Source organism: Loxodonta africana, chromosome 3 (assembly GCF_030014295.1).
Source record: "Loxodonta africana isolate mLoxAfr1 chromosome 3, mLoxAfr1.hap2, whole genome shotgun sequence".
In the NCBI taxonomy this organism is placed as follows: Eukaryota; Metazoa; Chordata; class Mammalia; order Proboscidea; family Elephantidae; genus Loxodonta; species Loxodonta africana.
Genome location: NC_087344.1, coordinates 23,445,871 through 23,460,289, shown reverse-complemented (window position 1 = coordinate 23,460,289; position 14,419 = coordinate 23,445,871). Strand labels below are relative to the sequence as shown.

The 14,419-nt window shown below is 48.6% G+C and overlaps 1 protein-coding gene across 1 annotated transcript; it reads right to left on the bottom strand.

The window, feature by feature from the left end:
• Positions 1 to 6,759: 6,759 nt before the first annotated feature.
• RDH8 (retinol dehydrogenase 8) lies at positions 6,760 to 13,298 on the bottom strand. Its single transcript, XM_003413100.4, has 6 exons — positions 13,196 to 13,298; positions 9,685 to 9,846; positions 8,975 to 9,154; positions 7,904 to 7,997; positions 7,158 to 7,341; positions 6,760 to 7,070 (listed from the first exon to the last, which is right to left on the bottom strand). The coding sequence occupies exons 1-6, from the start codon at positions 13,296 to 13,298 to the stop codon at positions 6,855 to 6,857; spliced, it is 939 nt and encodes a 312-aa protein (XP_003413148.1). The 3' UTR covers positions 6,760 to 6,854.
• Positions 13,299 to 14,419: the final 1,121 nt, after the last annotated feature.

The following is a 14,419-nucleotide window of genomic DNA, read 5'->3' as shown; positions in this document are numbered from 1 at the left end:
TTCCTCCAGCCAGGGAGAGGCGCTCAGCCTCCCACCTCAGGAATGCCGATGGTGGAGGGAGGGGACCTTGGCAGCAAGACCAGAGCAGCTGCTGCGCTGCTCAGATTCCGCCTGCCTTCCCTTTCCTGGGACCCGGCTGGCCCCACCCTCGTGTGCGCCGAGGAGGCTGGGGTGGAAGGGACGAACTTGCCGGGATGTGTGGCCCCTGGTTTCTCCCCCTTTCCAAGGGCTTTGAGCCCAAAACTTCAGGGAAAGGCCGGACAGGACCCAGGCGGCCAAGGGAAAATACCAGTATCAAACTAACAATTAAAGGCCGTTATTTACTAAGCACCTCCAAAGCCCAGACACTTTGGACTTTCTCCCCAGCAACAATTCCGTTTTACAGACGAGAAAACTGAGGCTCCGAGAGGTGACATTTCTGGCCCCGGTAGGAGGTGTCGGAAGCTTCTCAGCTTGGACTGGGCCTCCAGGACGTGCAAGCTTGGCCACTCCCAGTCCCAGCCCAAGCTCCTCCAGTCTCTTCCCAGTCCCTGAGGTCTTCTGTGATCACCTCAACCGCTTTCTCCAAGGCTCAGGAGCTGGCCTTCTCCCTGACCTCTGAGGATATCACGCGCCTCCCCTCCTGGACCAAGGAGTCCTCTGCTGGTGAGAATTTTAAGGAGAAGCCTGTTGCTAAAGGGAAGGAAGGATCAGAATAATTTATCAGCATCCTTTAGAGGAAACGATTTGGACCTACGGTGACCCCACGTGTGGCAGATTAGAACTGTGCTCCATAGGGTTTTCTTTTTTTAAACTTTATTGTGTTTTAGGTGAAGTTTTACAGTATAAATTTCTTTTTCATTAAAAAATTTTTATACGCAAATTGTTTTGTGACATTAGTTGCAACCCACAAGGTCTTCAATGGCTGATTTTTCAGAAGCAGATCAGCAGGTCTTTCTTCTGAGGTGCCTCTGGGTGGACTTGAACCTCCAACCTTTTGGTTAGCAGTTGAGTGCATTAACTGTTTGCGCCACCCAGGGAGACTCCTTGGAGTTGCGTACACGGTGTTAATACCATGAGTCTGAAAGCACCATGAATTGAGAGTGATGTCCACCCTCAGAGAGCCCACAGCCCACTCAGCTCGAGGAGTCAGGGAAGACTTCCAAGAGGAAGTGGCATTTAAGCTGAGACCTGAAAGATAATGTCAATCAGGCGAAGAGTTGGGTGGGAGAGCAAAGATGATTCTGTTTCAGGTGGAGGGAACAGCCTGTGGAAAGACCTGAAAGGGATATGGAGCATGGTACTTTGGGAAACTGAAAGAAATAAAATTTTAATTGTTGTAAAAATATATATAACACAGCATTTGTCAATCGAACTTTTTTCAGGTGAACAATTTAGTGATATCAATTACATTAATCACGTTGTGCAACCGCCACTCATAATCATTGCCATATTTCCCATCACCATAAACACTCACTGCTTCCTAAACAATGGCTCCCTCTTTCTTTCTCCCTCCCACCCCTGGTTACCACTAATAAGCTTTAGTCTCCGCATTTGCCTATTCTTATCTTTTCATGTACATCAGGTTAACAGTATTTGTTCTTTTGTTATTGACTTATTTCATCGAGTGTCAGGTTTTGGAGGTTCATCCATGTTGTAGGATTTCGTTTCTCTTACTGGCTGTGTAGTATTCCATTGTACATGTGCATCATATTTAGTTTATCTGTCTATTCATTGATGGACTCTTAGGTTACTTCTACTCTTTGGCTATTGTGAATAGGGCTGCAATGAACATTGGTGTGTATGTGTCTCTTTGTGCTGCTGCTTTCAAAATCTCTTAATCCTGATTAGGTCAAGGAGATAGTATTTGGTGCACTCATTCACCCACTCATTCATTCATTTAACAGAAACTTATTTTGCCACAAACTGTTGTAGGTGCTGGGTATACAACTGTAACAACAATCCCTTCCCCATAGAGCTGACATTCTGGTGGGTGGAGACAGGTAAGAGACAAATAAGTGTAGCAAATATTGGGTGATTAGAAATAAAGCAGGTGAAAGGGAAAGAGTGGCAGGGTGCTATTTTGTGGTGATCACAGAGGGCCTCTCTGAGGAGGTGACATTTGAGCAGAGACCTGAAGGGGGTGAGGGAGCAGGTCACGTGGACATCTGGGGAAGGGCATTCTAGGTAGAGGGAATAGCAATTGCAAAGGCCCTGAGGTGAGAACATACATGAAGTGTTTAAGAAATAGTGAGGAGGTCAGTGTTGCTGGAATGAAGTGGGCGATGAGGAGAGATAATTTGAGACAAATATTCATGGGTTAGATCATCTAGGTGGCCTCATAGTTATGGATTTGAATCTAAGTAAGATGGGAAGCCAGTGGGGGGTTATGAGCAGAGCAGCGACATTATCTGACTTCTGTTTTAGTAGGATCAATCTGGGTATGTCCTTTCTTACTATGACTTTACATCCAAATGGTTAAAAAATATTAGTAATTCCACAATATAAAAATAAGCAAATTGGGAAAAAGTGTTTGAACTTCATAGCAGACTCCAAAATATATATATATATATATAAAGAGCTTCTAGGAATTGATAAGAAAAATATCAACAATCCAACTGGAAAAAGTGAGCCAAAGATGTGAGCAGAAAGTCCACAAAAAATGTGACACAAAATGTTCTTTCACATACAAAAAAAATTTGGCCTCACTCATAATAAGAGACATGCAAGTTTAAACCACACTGAGATACCAATTTTTACCCATTAGATTGGCAAAAAAAACTCAAAACACTGTTAACACACTGTCGGTGGGGTGGCAGAGAAGCCAGTGTGCTCACATATGGACATTGGTCAACCCCAAAGGAGATGAATTTTCATTTTCATAAAAATTACAAATGCATAGATTCTTTGGCCAAGCAATCCCCCTACAGACATACTTGCACACGTGTGAAATGACATATGAACATAAGGCTATTCATTGCAGACGTTTAAAAAATAGCAAAAGATTGGGAAGAGCTCAAGTACCCATCAGTAGGGGGACTGATTGCATAAATTATCATCCATCTACCGGAAGGACTACACTGCAGTTCTCCAAAACAGTGAGAACGTTTGCTTGGGCTGATAAGGAAAAACCTCCAATATATATTATTCGGAGACCTGGCGGCACGGTGGTTGAGAGCTACGGCTGCTAACTAAAAGGTCAGCAGTTCGAATCCACCAGCTGCTCCTTGGAAACCATGTGGGGCAGTTCTACTCCGCCCTCTAGGGTAGCTATGAGTCGGAATTGACTCGTTGGCAACGGGCTTGAGTATACATTATTCAGAGAAAGAACCAAAGTTCACACTTATGTGTATAATATGCTGCTTTTTTGTGGAAAAGGAAAAAAAATGTATATCCTCCACTCCTCTGTCAGTTTGTCATACTGTGGTGGCTTGCATGTTGCTATGCCACCGGTATTTCAGATACCAGCAGGATCACCCGTGGTGGACAGATTTCATAGGAACTTCCGGACTAAGACAGACGAGGAAGAAAGACTTGGCAATCTGCTTCCAAGATTTAGCCAATGAAAACCTTATCAATAACAACAGAATATTATCTGATGTAGTGCTGCAAGATGAGCTCCTTGTGTTGGCAACAATGGACTTAAACATACCAACAATCATGAAGATGACGCAGGACCAGGCAACATTTTGTTCCATTATACACAAGGTAGCCATGAATTGGAGCCGATTCAGCGACAACTAAAAACAACGCATATAGAGAGTAGAACTGCTCCATAGAGTTTTCTTGGCTATAATATTTATGGAAGCATCAGGCTTTTCTTTTCCAGAGCCACTGGGTGGGTTTGAGCTGTCAACCTTTAGGTTAGTAGCCAATCACAAAGCACTTTTGCCACTCAGGATTGGCAAAAGCCAGAACACTGATAACATGCTATTGGTGAGTCTGCAGTGAAGAAAACATGCTCACATGTGGAGATTGGTCAGTGCCAAAGGAGATGAATTTTTATGTTTATATACACACAGTTTTTTTTTTCCTTGTATAATCAGAAAGAACACCTAGAAAGACAGCTCAATCAATTTATAACAGGCAGTGGGCGAGGGCATAGGAATTAGGCAGTTGAAGGACAGGGGTAGGTGAGAGAATGGTTTTAAAAATATCTTTTAATATTTTTGGCTTTTTAAACATGATGAATGTATTACCTACTCAAAAGAAGTTTTTGAAGGGTCCTCTTGGCTGATGTGCGGAGAAAGGATTGCAGTGGGGCAGAGGCAGAAGGTGGGAAATGGGGAGGAGGTTGGTACAATAACACATGTGAGAAATGAGGTGGCTGGACCAAAGGGAGGACTGGGAAAGTGTTGAGAAATGGTTGGTTCTGAATATAACTTGCAGGTCAAGTGAATAGGATCTCCTGACAGGTTATCTGTGAGATATAAGAGAAAGGGATTAGAGATGATTATGAGATTGTTGGCCTGGGCAACTAGAAAGACGGATTTGTCTTTGCTGAGACGGGGAAGACTAGAGGAAGGGTATCTGAGTTAAGGGATAGCGTGTCTTTAACACCTTTTGAATGTTGGCCAGCGTTGGTCAGTGATAGCTTCCAGCTAGAATTTAATAACAGCTTTTTTTCCCCCACTGTGCTTGTTTTTACAGTTGCCATCTGGATTGGTGATGGTTCTTCCTTGCATGCAACAGAAACTGACTCAGGATAATTTAAGCCACAAAGGAATTTGTCAGATGGATACTGGGAGCTCATGGAATCATCAGCTTTGGAAACTGCACAGGAGCAAGGTGGGCATTCAGGGCAGCAGTTAAGACCACAGCCTAAACCAGCTGTCCCTGATCCCTGCTGCCGCCACCTGCTTCTTCACTCCTTCCTAACTTGGGTGGCAAGCTTGCAATTCTAAATCCTGATGTGTGGAGCCTGGGTCACATGCTCATCCTCTAGCTGCAAGGGAGGTGGGGAGAAGTGCCGGTGTTTTTTCCCACCAAGAGTCCATGAACAGGGAGTTTCGAATGCTGAACGTTCCGCCTACAAATAAATATTGTATGGCTTCTACTTATGGCAACTGATGAAGGAGAGGTTCCTAGAAACTGGAGCTGGGGCCTTAGATAGAGAGATTCTGCTAACCTACAGTGGCTCTGCATGAGGGGAGCTTAGGAGATAAATAACCTGGTCTTACTCTTTCCACCCTCTGATCTCCTGCTGGTGTCTCCCATTGGCAGAACCCAACACAACTAGAAGCCAGTTGGTGTAATCCATGGGGTAAGCCAAACCCAAAGACCTCCCACACAATTGTGCTTCATATATTCTTTTTAAAAAAATCAATTTAAAAAATGTAGATATACTTCATATATCATAAAATTCACCATTTAAAAGTGTTTAATATATTCCTAAGGTTGTGCAACCACCCCCACTATCTAACTTCATTTATTGTTTTGCAGGTATTCCAAGATTGCTTCAAATTTCCTACTGGCCAAAAAAAAAAAAAAAAAAAAAAAATCCAGTTGGGTTGCAGGGGGAGGAGTTGATTAGACAAAAAATATCAAGCAAATAATTGCACCCATTATCTCTGCATAGACTCAAAGATGTCGCTTTCTAGGGTTCCAGACTCAGTTTCCCTTTTCCTAGAGGAGGCCACTAATCCACCCAGTTGGTATTTAGTCAACTCCGACTCATTGGTTACCCCATGTGTGTTAGAGTAGAACTGTGCTCCATATGGTTTTCAATGGCTAATTTTTCGGGAGGTAGATCGCTAAGTCTTTCTTCTGTGGTGTCTTTGGGGGACTTGAACCTGCAGCCTTTAGGTTAGCAGCCTAGAGCGTTAACTGTTTGCACCACCCACGAGACCGTTACAGACCTGCATAGACCATGTGTGATGTGGGCTTGGCAGTTGGACAGACCTGGGCTCAATTCCTGGCCCTCCCACTCCACTCTCCACAGCCTCACTCTTCGTCTGGTTTCTTCATCTATGAACTGGGGAGGTTGTGCTTGCCTCCATCTCATAAGGAAGAAATAACACAAATAGAAATCCTTCTCCTGGAGCTTGGCATTCAAGTGGTAGCTGAGCACCAACTACTACAAAATCCTCAAGTGAAATGGAATAGTGAATGAGGTCTTTTCCTGTGGTTGCCACACTGTCATTTCCAGGGTCACCCTATGAGCAGAAGCAGAGCCAGCATTGGAACCCAGAGTCCATTTGCTTCCAGAGTCTTCCGAAGAGAGCCAAGAAACACAGGGATACCATCCATGGGGGCCCAGGTGGAACACCACTGGTTTTTATTTATTTATTTTTTTAATATAAGAGTTTGAGAATGATTGCTAGTAGTTACAGATATATATTTTATGAAAAAATGTACATTGCTGGTGTGTGTGCAAGCATATTTTGCAGATGGAGATGTGTGCTGAGGAGTTTGGAGACCCCTTGGTCAGACCAGCTCTGGGTGTGTGTTGAGGGGTGGAGTGTCTGCATCCTCCCTGTATTCCCAGGCCCAGTGTAATGAGGTTAGGAGGTTGAATGAAGCAGTCTGTCTCCCCCTTCAAGGACCAACGACAATGCCCCCTTCTCCAGGAAGCCTCTCTCGCCTTCCCAGACACAGCTCTGGCTCCCTGCTCCAGAGTCCTCAGTCCACAGGTCCTGGGGGGTCTCTCTGACCACCGCCTGGGGAAGACCAGTGTCCTGGGGAGGAATCGGCTGGGGGCTGAGGCCGCTCTGGGGGATCTCAACATTGCCCAGGTAGAGAGCGGGTCAGGCAGGGTTTCCTAAATGAATGAATGAACGAATGAAACGAATGAAGAGTCTGCAGGACCTCAGAGACGGGTGTGTACTGAAGAGGCCTGACTGTTCAGGAGCCCGGAGGGTCAGCCTTGCGGCTGCTCACCGGGGCCACACCCGGGTTCCTGGGCAGCCGCAAGCCAGGAATCTAAGGCAGAGGTCGAGGAGGCGTGGCCAGCGGAAGAGAAGGCCATGAGCGATTCGCACATACAGACGACCCGAGGGGTCAGCGGCTTTGAGCGCGGTCAGCAGGGTGTAGCGGGCGTTGGTCTGTCGGCGCAAGGGTGGTCGGGCGGAGCCGATGACCTTGACGATGGCCTGTGAGGCGGAGCCCTGAGCCATGGGACCCAGAAAGGGGGGCTCTGCGGGGCGGGGTCCCACACTTCCGAGCCACCTCCCACTCACCTGAGCCACATCCTGAGGTCTCTGTCCTACTGATCTAAAGATCTCCCTGGAGGCTGGGAGGTAGATGTCCCGGAAGTAGCACAAGGTGTCAGCATCAGTGCCTGGGAACTCGGCCCTGGAAACCTGCTCCAGGAGCTTCCCCTCAAAGTCGGTGGCCACCGGGCCTGGCTCAACCAGGGTGATGCTGGGGACAGGGATAAGAGGTCTGGAGTTCCAATCCACCCCACTCACTGCCCCACTGTGCCCATCACTGTCCCACTTTCCTACTCACACCTCATTTCTCCCATCATTATTCTATTCCTTCTTTCTGCCCCACCCCTCCCACTGCCTCTATCCCCCAGCGTTGCCCCACCTCTCCACTGCCTCTGTTCCCCAACATTTCCTCACCTCTCCACTGCCTGTATTCTCCAACACTGCCCCACCCCTCCGCTGCCTCTATTCCCCCAGGGTTTCCCCACCCTTCCACTGCCTCCATTTTCTCCATAACTGCCTCCACTTCCCCATCACTGCTCCATCCTCCTCTACTGTCTCCAGTTCCCTCATTATTGACTCCATTTTCCCATCACTGCTTCCATTTCCGCCATCATTGCCCTCACCTCCCCCTACTTCTTCCATTTTCCTTCACTCAATTTACCCCATCATTGTCCTTATCTCCTCTCTTCCTCTTGTTATTTCCAATTCCCCCTCACCGCCTTCGCTCTCCCCTCACTGCCTCCCACTAGTCACTGCCCAGGTCCCCGCCTCACAAAATGTTGAACTGCAGCAGCTGGATAGCGAGACTCTCGAAGAATCCCTCCAGGGCAAACTTGGAGGCGGCATAGACTTCGTTGAACATGACACCTGAGAGGATTGGTGGCAGGAAGGTGTTTTGGGGGTCTGGGTGATAGGTTTTGTGGGCCCAGAGTGATAGGGTCTTTGGGAGACAGTGCAAAGTGGTTTTGAAGATCAGAATGGAGGGATGTTTGGGGCCAACATGATGGGGTATATCGCATGGTGGGATGGGAGCACATGGGGTCAGGATGAGGTTGTCTTGAGGTGCCAGGTGCCACCTCTTCCCAGCAGTGCCCCACCTACCCTCAGCTCAGGAAACTCCCCCATTTCCTTCCTTCTTCTAAATCCCTGGGGCCACCTGGGTATGGGGCTCCCAGGGCCCCTGAGGGCAGACCTCACTCAGCAGGGCCCTTGTCAGTCCTTGTTAAGCAGTGAATGTGGCCCTAAGATCATGAAGTGCAGCAGGAAGAGGGGCCAGAGATGGGGCTGAGTAGATGCAGCATCTACATGGCAGGGTGACAACTGGGGGGGGTTCCTTAGGGAACTGCTGAAGAGGGAACAGATCCCAGGGAATTTCCAGGGGGAGGACTAAGAATCTAGAGGGGTTCAAGGAGGAAAGACCCAGAAGCATGGATGGCAAGTAGGGGGTTTCCGTAGTAAGCCATGGCAGACATCATTAATCAATTACTGCTCTCTGCTGCTCTCACAGGCCTTCTAATTCTAGCCATCTCTGGGATCTGGTGGGTGCCATTCGGCAGGAAGGAGTCTCAAGAGAAGGAGTTCTGGTAATTCCTTTGGATTTTTGGGAATGATTAGGAGAGATTCTGGGCATTCATACCACCACTGCCTATATCTGCATCATGACAGACATAGTTAATCTGCCCCAGAACTTCTTCCTTATGAGTTTCAGAATCCTCGAAACAGCTCTCCAGGCTCTTTTGGAATATGAATTAACTAAAACTTATTTGCCATCCTTCCACACTACGGAGGGTGAAATATGGGGGGGGGGGGGGCGGGGATTTCCAGGGCTGGGTCCTAGGGCTCACCCTGCAGTCCCATGACACTGCTGACCACCACGATGTGTCCCTGTCGCCTCCTCTTCATGCTGGGAAGCACGGCTTTGACCAGACGGACAGCCCCAAAAAAGTTGGTGTCAAACACGTTCTGCATGGTGGCTATGCTGAGCCCTTCCAGAGGCCCCACCAGGCCCACTCCAGCGTTATTCACTATAGTGAGGGGAGCTGAGGGTCACCTTGAAGTCATCCCAGGCCCACTCCAAGCCCAGGACCATTCTGGGGTGGGCAAATGTGAAACCTTGATGATCTTAATCATAGTTTAGCATTTGTCAGAGGGCACCCTGAGCCTTGGGGGGAGAAGGGGCCACTGGGAACAGTGTCCCCTTTGATGCATGAGCAATTCAGCTCTGATCCCAAATGGCATCAACACAGCCACACCCACCCTCCTCAGAAGACACTTTAGGGACCGGGAGTTGTTTCTTCATCATGCTTTATTCCCCAAGTGACTCATTAAAGTAATTTTCCCAACCATATGTGGCTCTCTCCATATAAGAGAAATTCTATTCGGTAAAATCCATCCCACTCCCAGGTCTCAGTTTATTTCTAATGTCCCAAGATAATTGGTTTCCTGGGCTCTTGGCCAACTGGTCTTAGACACAGGAGGGACTTTGCTGTGATGAGCTGTGCTTCCATTGGGAGGGGAGAAAGGGCGGGTGACCGTGGGGGCTGATCGGTCTCACCCAACACATCCACTTCCTCTCCCTGGATGGAGCTGAGACACTGGACCACTGACTCATCACTGCACACGTCCAGCTGGGCCACGGTGAGGGTCTTCCCCAGGGCCTCCCCGGCAGCTGCCTCCAGTGCCCCCTTCTTTCCCAGGTCCCTCATGGTGGCTACCACTGGGGGCAGAGAGCAGAGGTGGGCAGGGATTGGGCTCCCCCCCCAGGTGTGGGCTTGAGCATTTCTCTGATTTTATCTGTGCAGTCACAGAGGGATGGAGAGGAGGCCCACAAGTTTACACACCCACATTCATCACATACGCACAAACGCACACTTATATACACACATTCAAAAGCCCTCATATCCATCCATTCAACAAACATCTATTGAGCGTCTACTACACACCACGCCATGTTCTAGGTGCTGAGACTATTGCATGAAATAAAATAGACAAAGTTCCCACCCTCATGGAATTCATAGCCTAGTAAGTAAAACCAAAAAAACCATTGCTATCGAGTCAATTCCGACTCATAGCAACCCTATAGGACAGAGCAGAACTGCCCCATAGGGTTTCCAAGCAGCACCTGGTGGGTTTGAACTGTCCACCTTTTAGTTAGCAGCTGTGGCTCTTAACCGCTATGCCACCAGGGTTTCCTAGTAAGACAATAAAATAAATAAATATAGATCATATTGTCATGAGAAAAAATATGCATACACACCCGGAGCCAACATATATGCACACAAAGGTATCAATAGCCACATTTATTTCATGAGCATAATCAGTTCCCATTTACTAAACATCTATTATGTGCCAGGCACTGTGCTAAGCAGTTTTTCTCAGCAATACAGCATTTAGTCCTCACAAAAACCCTATGAGACAGGTCACTGATTTATTTTCCAAAGATGGCCACATCATATCTCCCTTCCCACATGCTCTCCTAGAATGTTTCCACATTCCCGTTAAGACATGAAATCTAATTGTCCTCTCCTTCTCCCTGAATCTTGGGACTAGCTGGGAACCAATAGGACATGGTGGAATTGACACTGTGTGGCTTCTGAGATTAAGCCAGAAAAGGTGCTGCAGTTTCTGCCTTGCTCAGTAGAACAATCATTCTTGAAACCTTCAGCCATCATGCGGCAGCTTGACTGTTCAGAGGCCACCACGTTGTAAGGAAGCCCAAGCTGGCCCAGGCAGAAAGACCACATGGAGAAGCCCTGAGATTGCAGGAAGGGAGAGAGATCCCTGTCTAAAGGCCCTTTGTTCTAGCTGCAGCTATTGACCCTGAGCCAGAAGCGCACAGCTGAGCCCTTCCTGAACTCATAGAAACTGAGAGATACACAAACCACTACAGTTTAAAAAAATTATTGTGGTAAGATATACGTAAGATCCCAGGTGGTGCAAATGGTTTGCGCTTGACTGCTTAGCTGAAAGGTTGGTGGCTTGAACCCACCCAATGGTACCGCAGAAGAAAAGGCCTGGTGATCTGCTTCCGTTAAGATTACAGCCGACAAAGTCCTGTGGAGCAGTTCTACTCTGTCACACACTGGGTTGCCATGAGTTGTAATTGACTTGACGGCAACTAACAGCAAAATATATATAGCAAAATATTTGCCATTTTAACCATTTTTAAGTGTACAATTCGGTGACATTAATGACACCATATTGTACAACCATCACCATTATCCATTTCCAAACGTTTTTCATAACCCCAAACAAAAACTTGGTACCCCTTCAGCAATAATTGCCCATTTCTTTCTCCCCCTAGCCCTTGGGAAGCATTAATAAATTTGTCTCTCTGCATTTGCCTGTTCTAGATAGTTCCCATAAGTGGGATCAAAAAAAAAAAAAAAAAAAACTTGTCCTTTTGTCTCTGACTTATTTCACTCAGCATAATGTTTTCAAGGTTCATCCATGTCATAGCAAACATCAGAGCTTTATTTCTCTTTGTGGCTGAATAACTTCCCATTGTATGGACATACCACATTTTGTTTATCCATTCATCTCTTGATGGACACTTGGGCTGTTTCCACCTTTTGACTGTTGTAAATAATGCTGCAAAGACCATTCATTGTAGTTGTTTTAAGCCATGAATTTTGTTATCCAGCAATAGTAACTAAGACAGCTAGGTAAAGTTATTATCCCGATTATACAGATGAACCAACTGAGGCTTGGCAAGGTGAAGTTCCTTGCCTGCTCACCCCTAGCAAGTGTTATAACTGAGATTTGAACATGGGTTTGTCAGAGTGCTGAGCCCATGCTCTCAAGCACAGCCTCACCACGTGTACTGTGTTTGCACACACCTGCGTACACATTTACGCACACCCCATGCATGCACCCACAGCAGCACGTGCATATTGTGAGCAGGTCTGTCTGACTCGGGGACCCTTTGTGGATCAGTGGGCCACACACATCCATCCACATGCAGTGTAGCTTGGTGGTGAAGAGCATGGGCCCAGGAGCTGGGCTGCCTGGCTTCAAACCCCAGCTCTGCCATTTTCAGCCGGGTAATCTTGGGCAAGTACCTTTGGAACTCTGTGCCTCAGTTTCCTCATTTCTAAAATGGGGCAAATGATAGTGCCCACCTCAACTGGGTGATGTGAGGATTGAATGACTTGCTAGATGCAAAACACTTAGAGGGGAACCTGGCACATCGGAAGCACTCAACAAACGTTACGCTTTAGCAGTTTTCTACACTTATCCGCTCTCCCCCAGGGACACACCCAACACAAGGACTTGGCACTCAAACTCTCACTCCAAGCTGTGTACGTCTCTAAGACAGAGGGCTGGGAGAAACGGCTCTGCCAACTGGGGTGATGGCTCACTCCCAGCAGCCTTCTCTTAAGCAACAGCCCTTTGCCCACTTCAGACTCCAGGCTGCTCTGGGTCAGGGGTGTTCATGGTTTGGGGTGCAGGTCAGGGCAGTTTGCTCCAGAGCAGCGGGAGGGCAAGTTCCTAGGCCTAGAGGCCCTCACTAAGCCCCCAAGGTCAGGGGCACATAAGAGGCTTATGGTGGCCAGTAATCTGGGGCCGGCTGGGGGAGCTAGAGTCAGGGAAGTAGTTCTTGCATCCTGGGGAATACGCAAAGGAAACCTTCTCAGGGAAGCCTTTCCAGCAGGCCAGCCCTTCTAAAAATATCACCCCCCACTCCCCCATCAGGCTTTATTTTGCTTCCAGCACTTATTACTGCCAGACGCATTACTATTTCTTTTTGTTTATCTGTTTATTATCTTTCCCTCCCCCGCACTCCACCACTACTGAGGGCAGGGATTTTTGTCTGTTTTGTTCACAGCTCTGTTTCCAGCACCTAGAACAGTGCCTGGCACCCAGTAGGTGCTCAAGAAATATGTGTTGGATGAAAGGATGATTCATGGGGGGAAGTGGAGGGGGACCTCCATGTGTCCGCAGATCTTTCCAGCCCCACACTTGAAGCTGGAGAGGATGGGCTAGAGGAAGCACAGCTAGGGGCGGAGGGTGCTCCGGAGCCACGCCCACCCCGGCCCCTCCAGGCCCCGCCCAGGGCCCCTTACCCTGGTAACGCTGCCGGGGGTCAAGGGCCAGCCGCACTGCGAGCTCCAGGCCAATTCCGGAGGAGCAGCCGGAGATCAGCACAGTCCGGGGCGCGCCGGCCATGTTGATCGCCTCCCTGGACGCGTGACCTGCTGGGCAGCGCCTGACTCCCCCTTCCGTCGTCGGTTCAGTCGGTCATCCTAAGTGCGTTCCCACTGATCGCCTGCAGGGGGAAGGGGCCCCAGAGACCCTGATTCTGGGCAAGCAGCTAGGGGAGTCCCTTAATCTTTCTGTAGCCCATTTCCTTTATCTGTCAACTTCTTCTCCCCACCTGCAATACTGTCTGGGAGCTTTTTATTATAAGTTATTCAGGGCTAGGGCTAGTTTCAGGGAGGGGTGGGGGAAGGGGGTATTCCCCTGCTGTGTCTAGTCTGGGCGAGGAGTATCTGACTGGAAGGAGGGGAGGAGATGAGATGAGGGAGAATGTGGTCCAAGAAGGGTCCTTTCAAAGAGGGAATGAGAATAGCACTGTCAGAAGACCAGATTAGACTGTTGGAAGAACTTCCCAACAGGGCAGGGCAGGGCAGGGCAGGGACTTTGTGAGAGCCTTTTAGTAGAGGCCTCAACCTCTGAAGTTCTCCGGGAGGGAGAAGGGGTTGTTGGGGGGAGTTCCCTCTTTTCTCTGCTGGGGGCTCCCATCTCCCCCCTCAGGCCAGATAGGGCTCCTCCCCTCCTCTCCAGGGATACAGAGACTCTTTGTCTGAGGAGCCAGAAGCTGGGAGGGAGGTACTGCCCGCTTCTCCCCTCTTCCCCATGGGGCGGGTGCAGTTAAGGGCCCAGGATACGCCCCTTTGGTTCCTTACCCTCTGGGAAAGCTCCCTCATATGCATGTCTGCGCCTGTTCAATCGCACAGACAGCGCTACCTGACACCCTGGGGCCTCTTCGCACTGGGGGGAGGGGTGTCCCAGGAGAGTAGGGGGCTCTGCCTCACCTCAAAGATGTCAGGAATCCACCCTGCCCCTCTGTGGGGGCAGTGACCTGCTTTGGGAAAAGGCCGGAGTCCCCCATTTGTTGGGGGGGACATGTTAGGATTTGGAATCAGGGCTGGGCTGTCCATCTGAGGCCTGAATGGGGGAAATGAGGGTTAGGGGTGTTTTGAGGATTGAGAGTTTGGGGTGACAGTGGGAGCTGTGTTTTGGAATCTGTGGCGAAGGTTTGGGGATGTGGTCAGGAGACCCAATTC

What these genes read in the sequence shown, in the direction of transcription:
- RDH8 (XM_003413100.4), bottom strand. Translation starts at nt 13,298, where the DNA reads ATGGCCGGCGCGCCCCGGACTGTGCTGATCTCCGGCTGCTCCTCCGGA. An exon ending in CCCCCGGCAGCGTTACCAGG is followed by an intron (nt 9,847 to 13,195) that starts GTAAGGGGCCCT and finishes CTCTGCCCCCAG; the next exon opens with TGGTAGCCACCATGAGGGAC. An exon ending in GACCTCAGGATGTGGCTCAG is followed by an intron (nt 7,071 to 7,157) that starts GTGAGTGGGAGG and finishes TCCGCCTCACAG; the next exon opens with GCCATCGTCAAGGTCATCGG.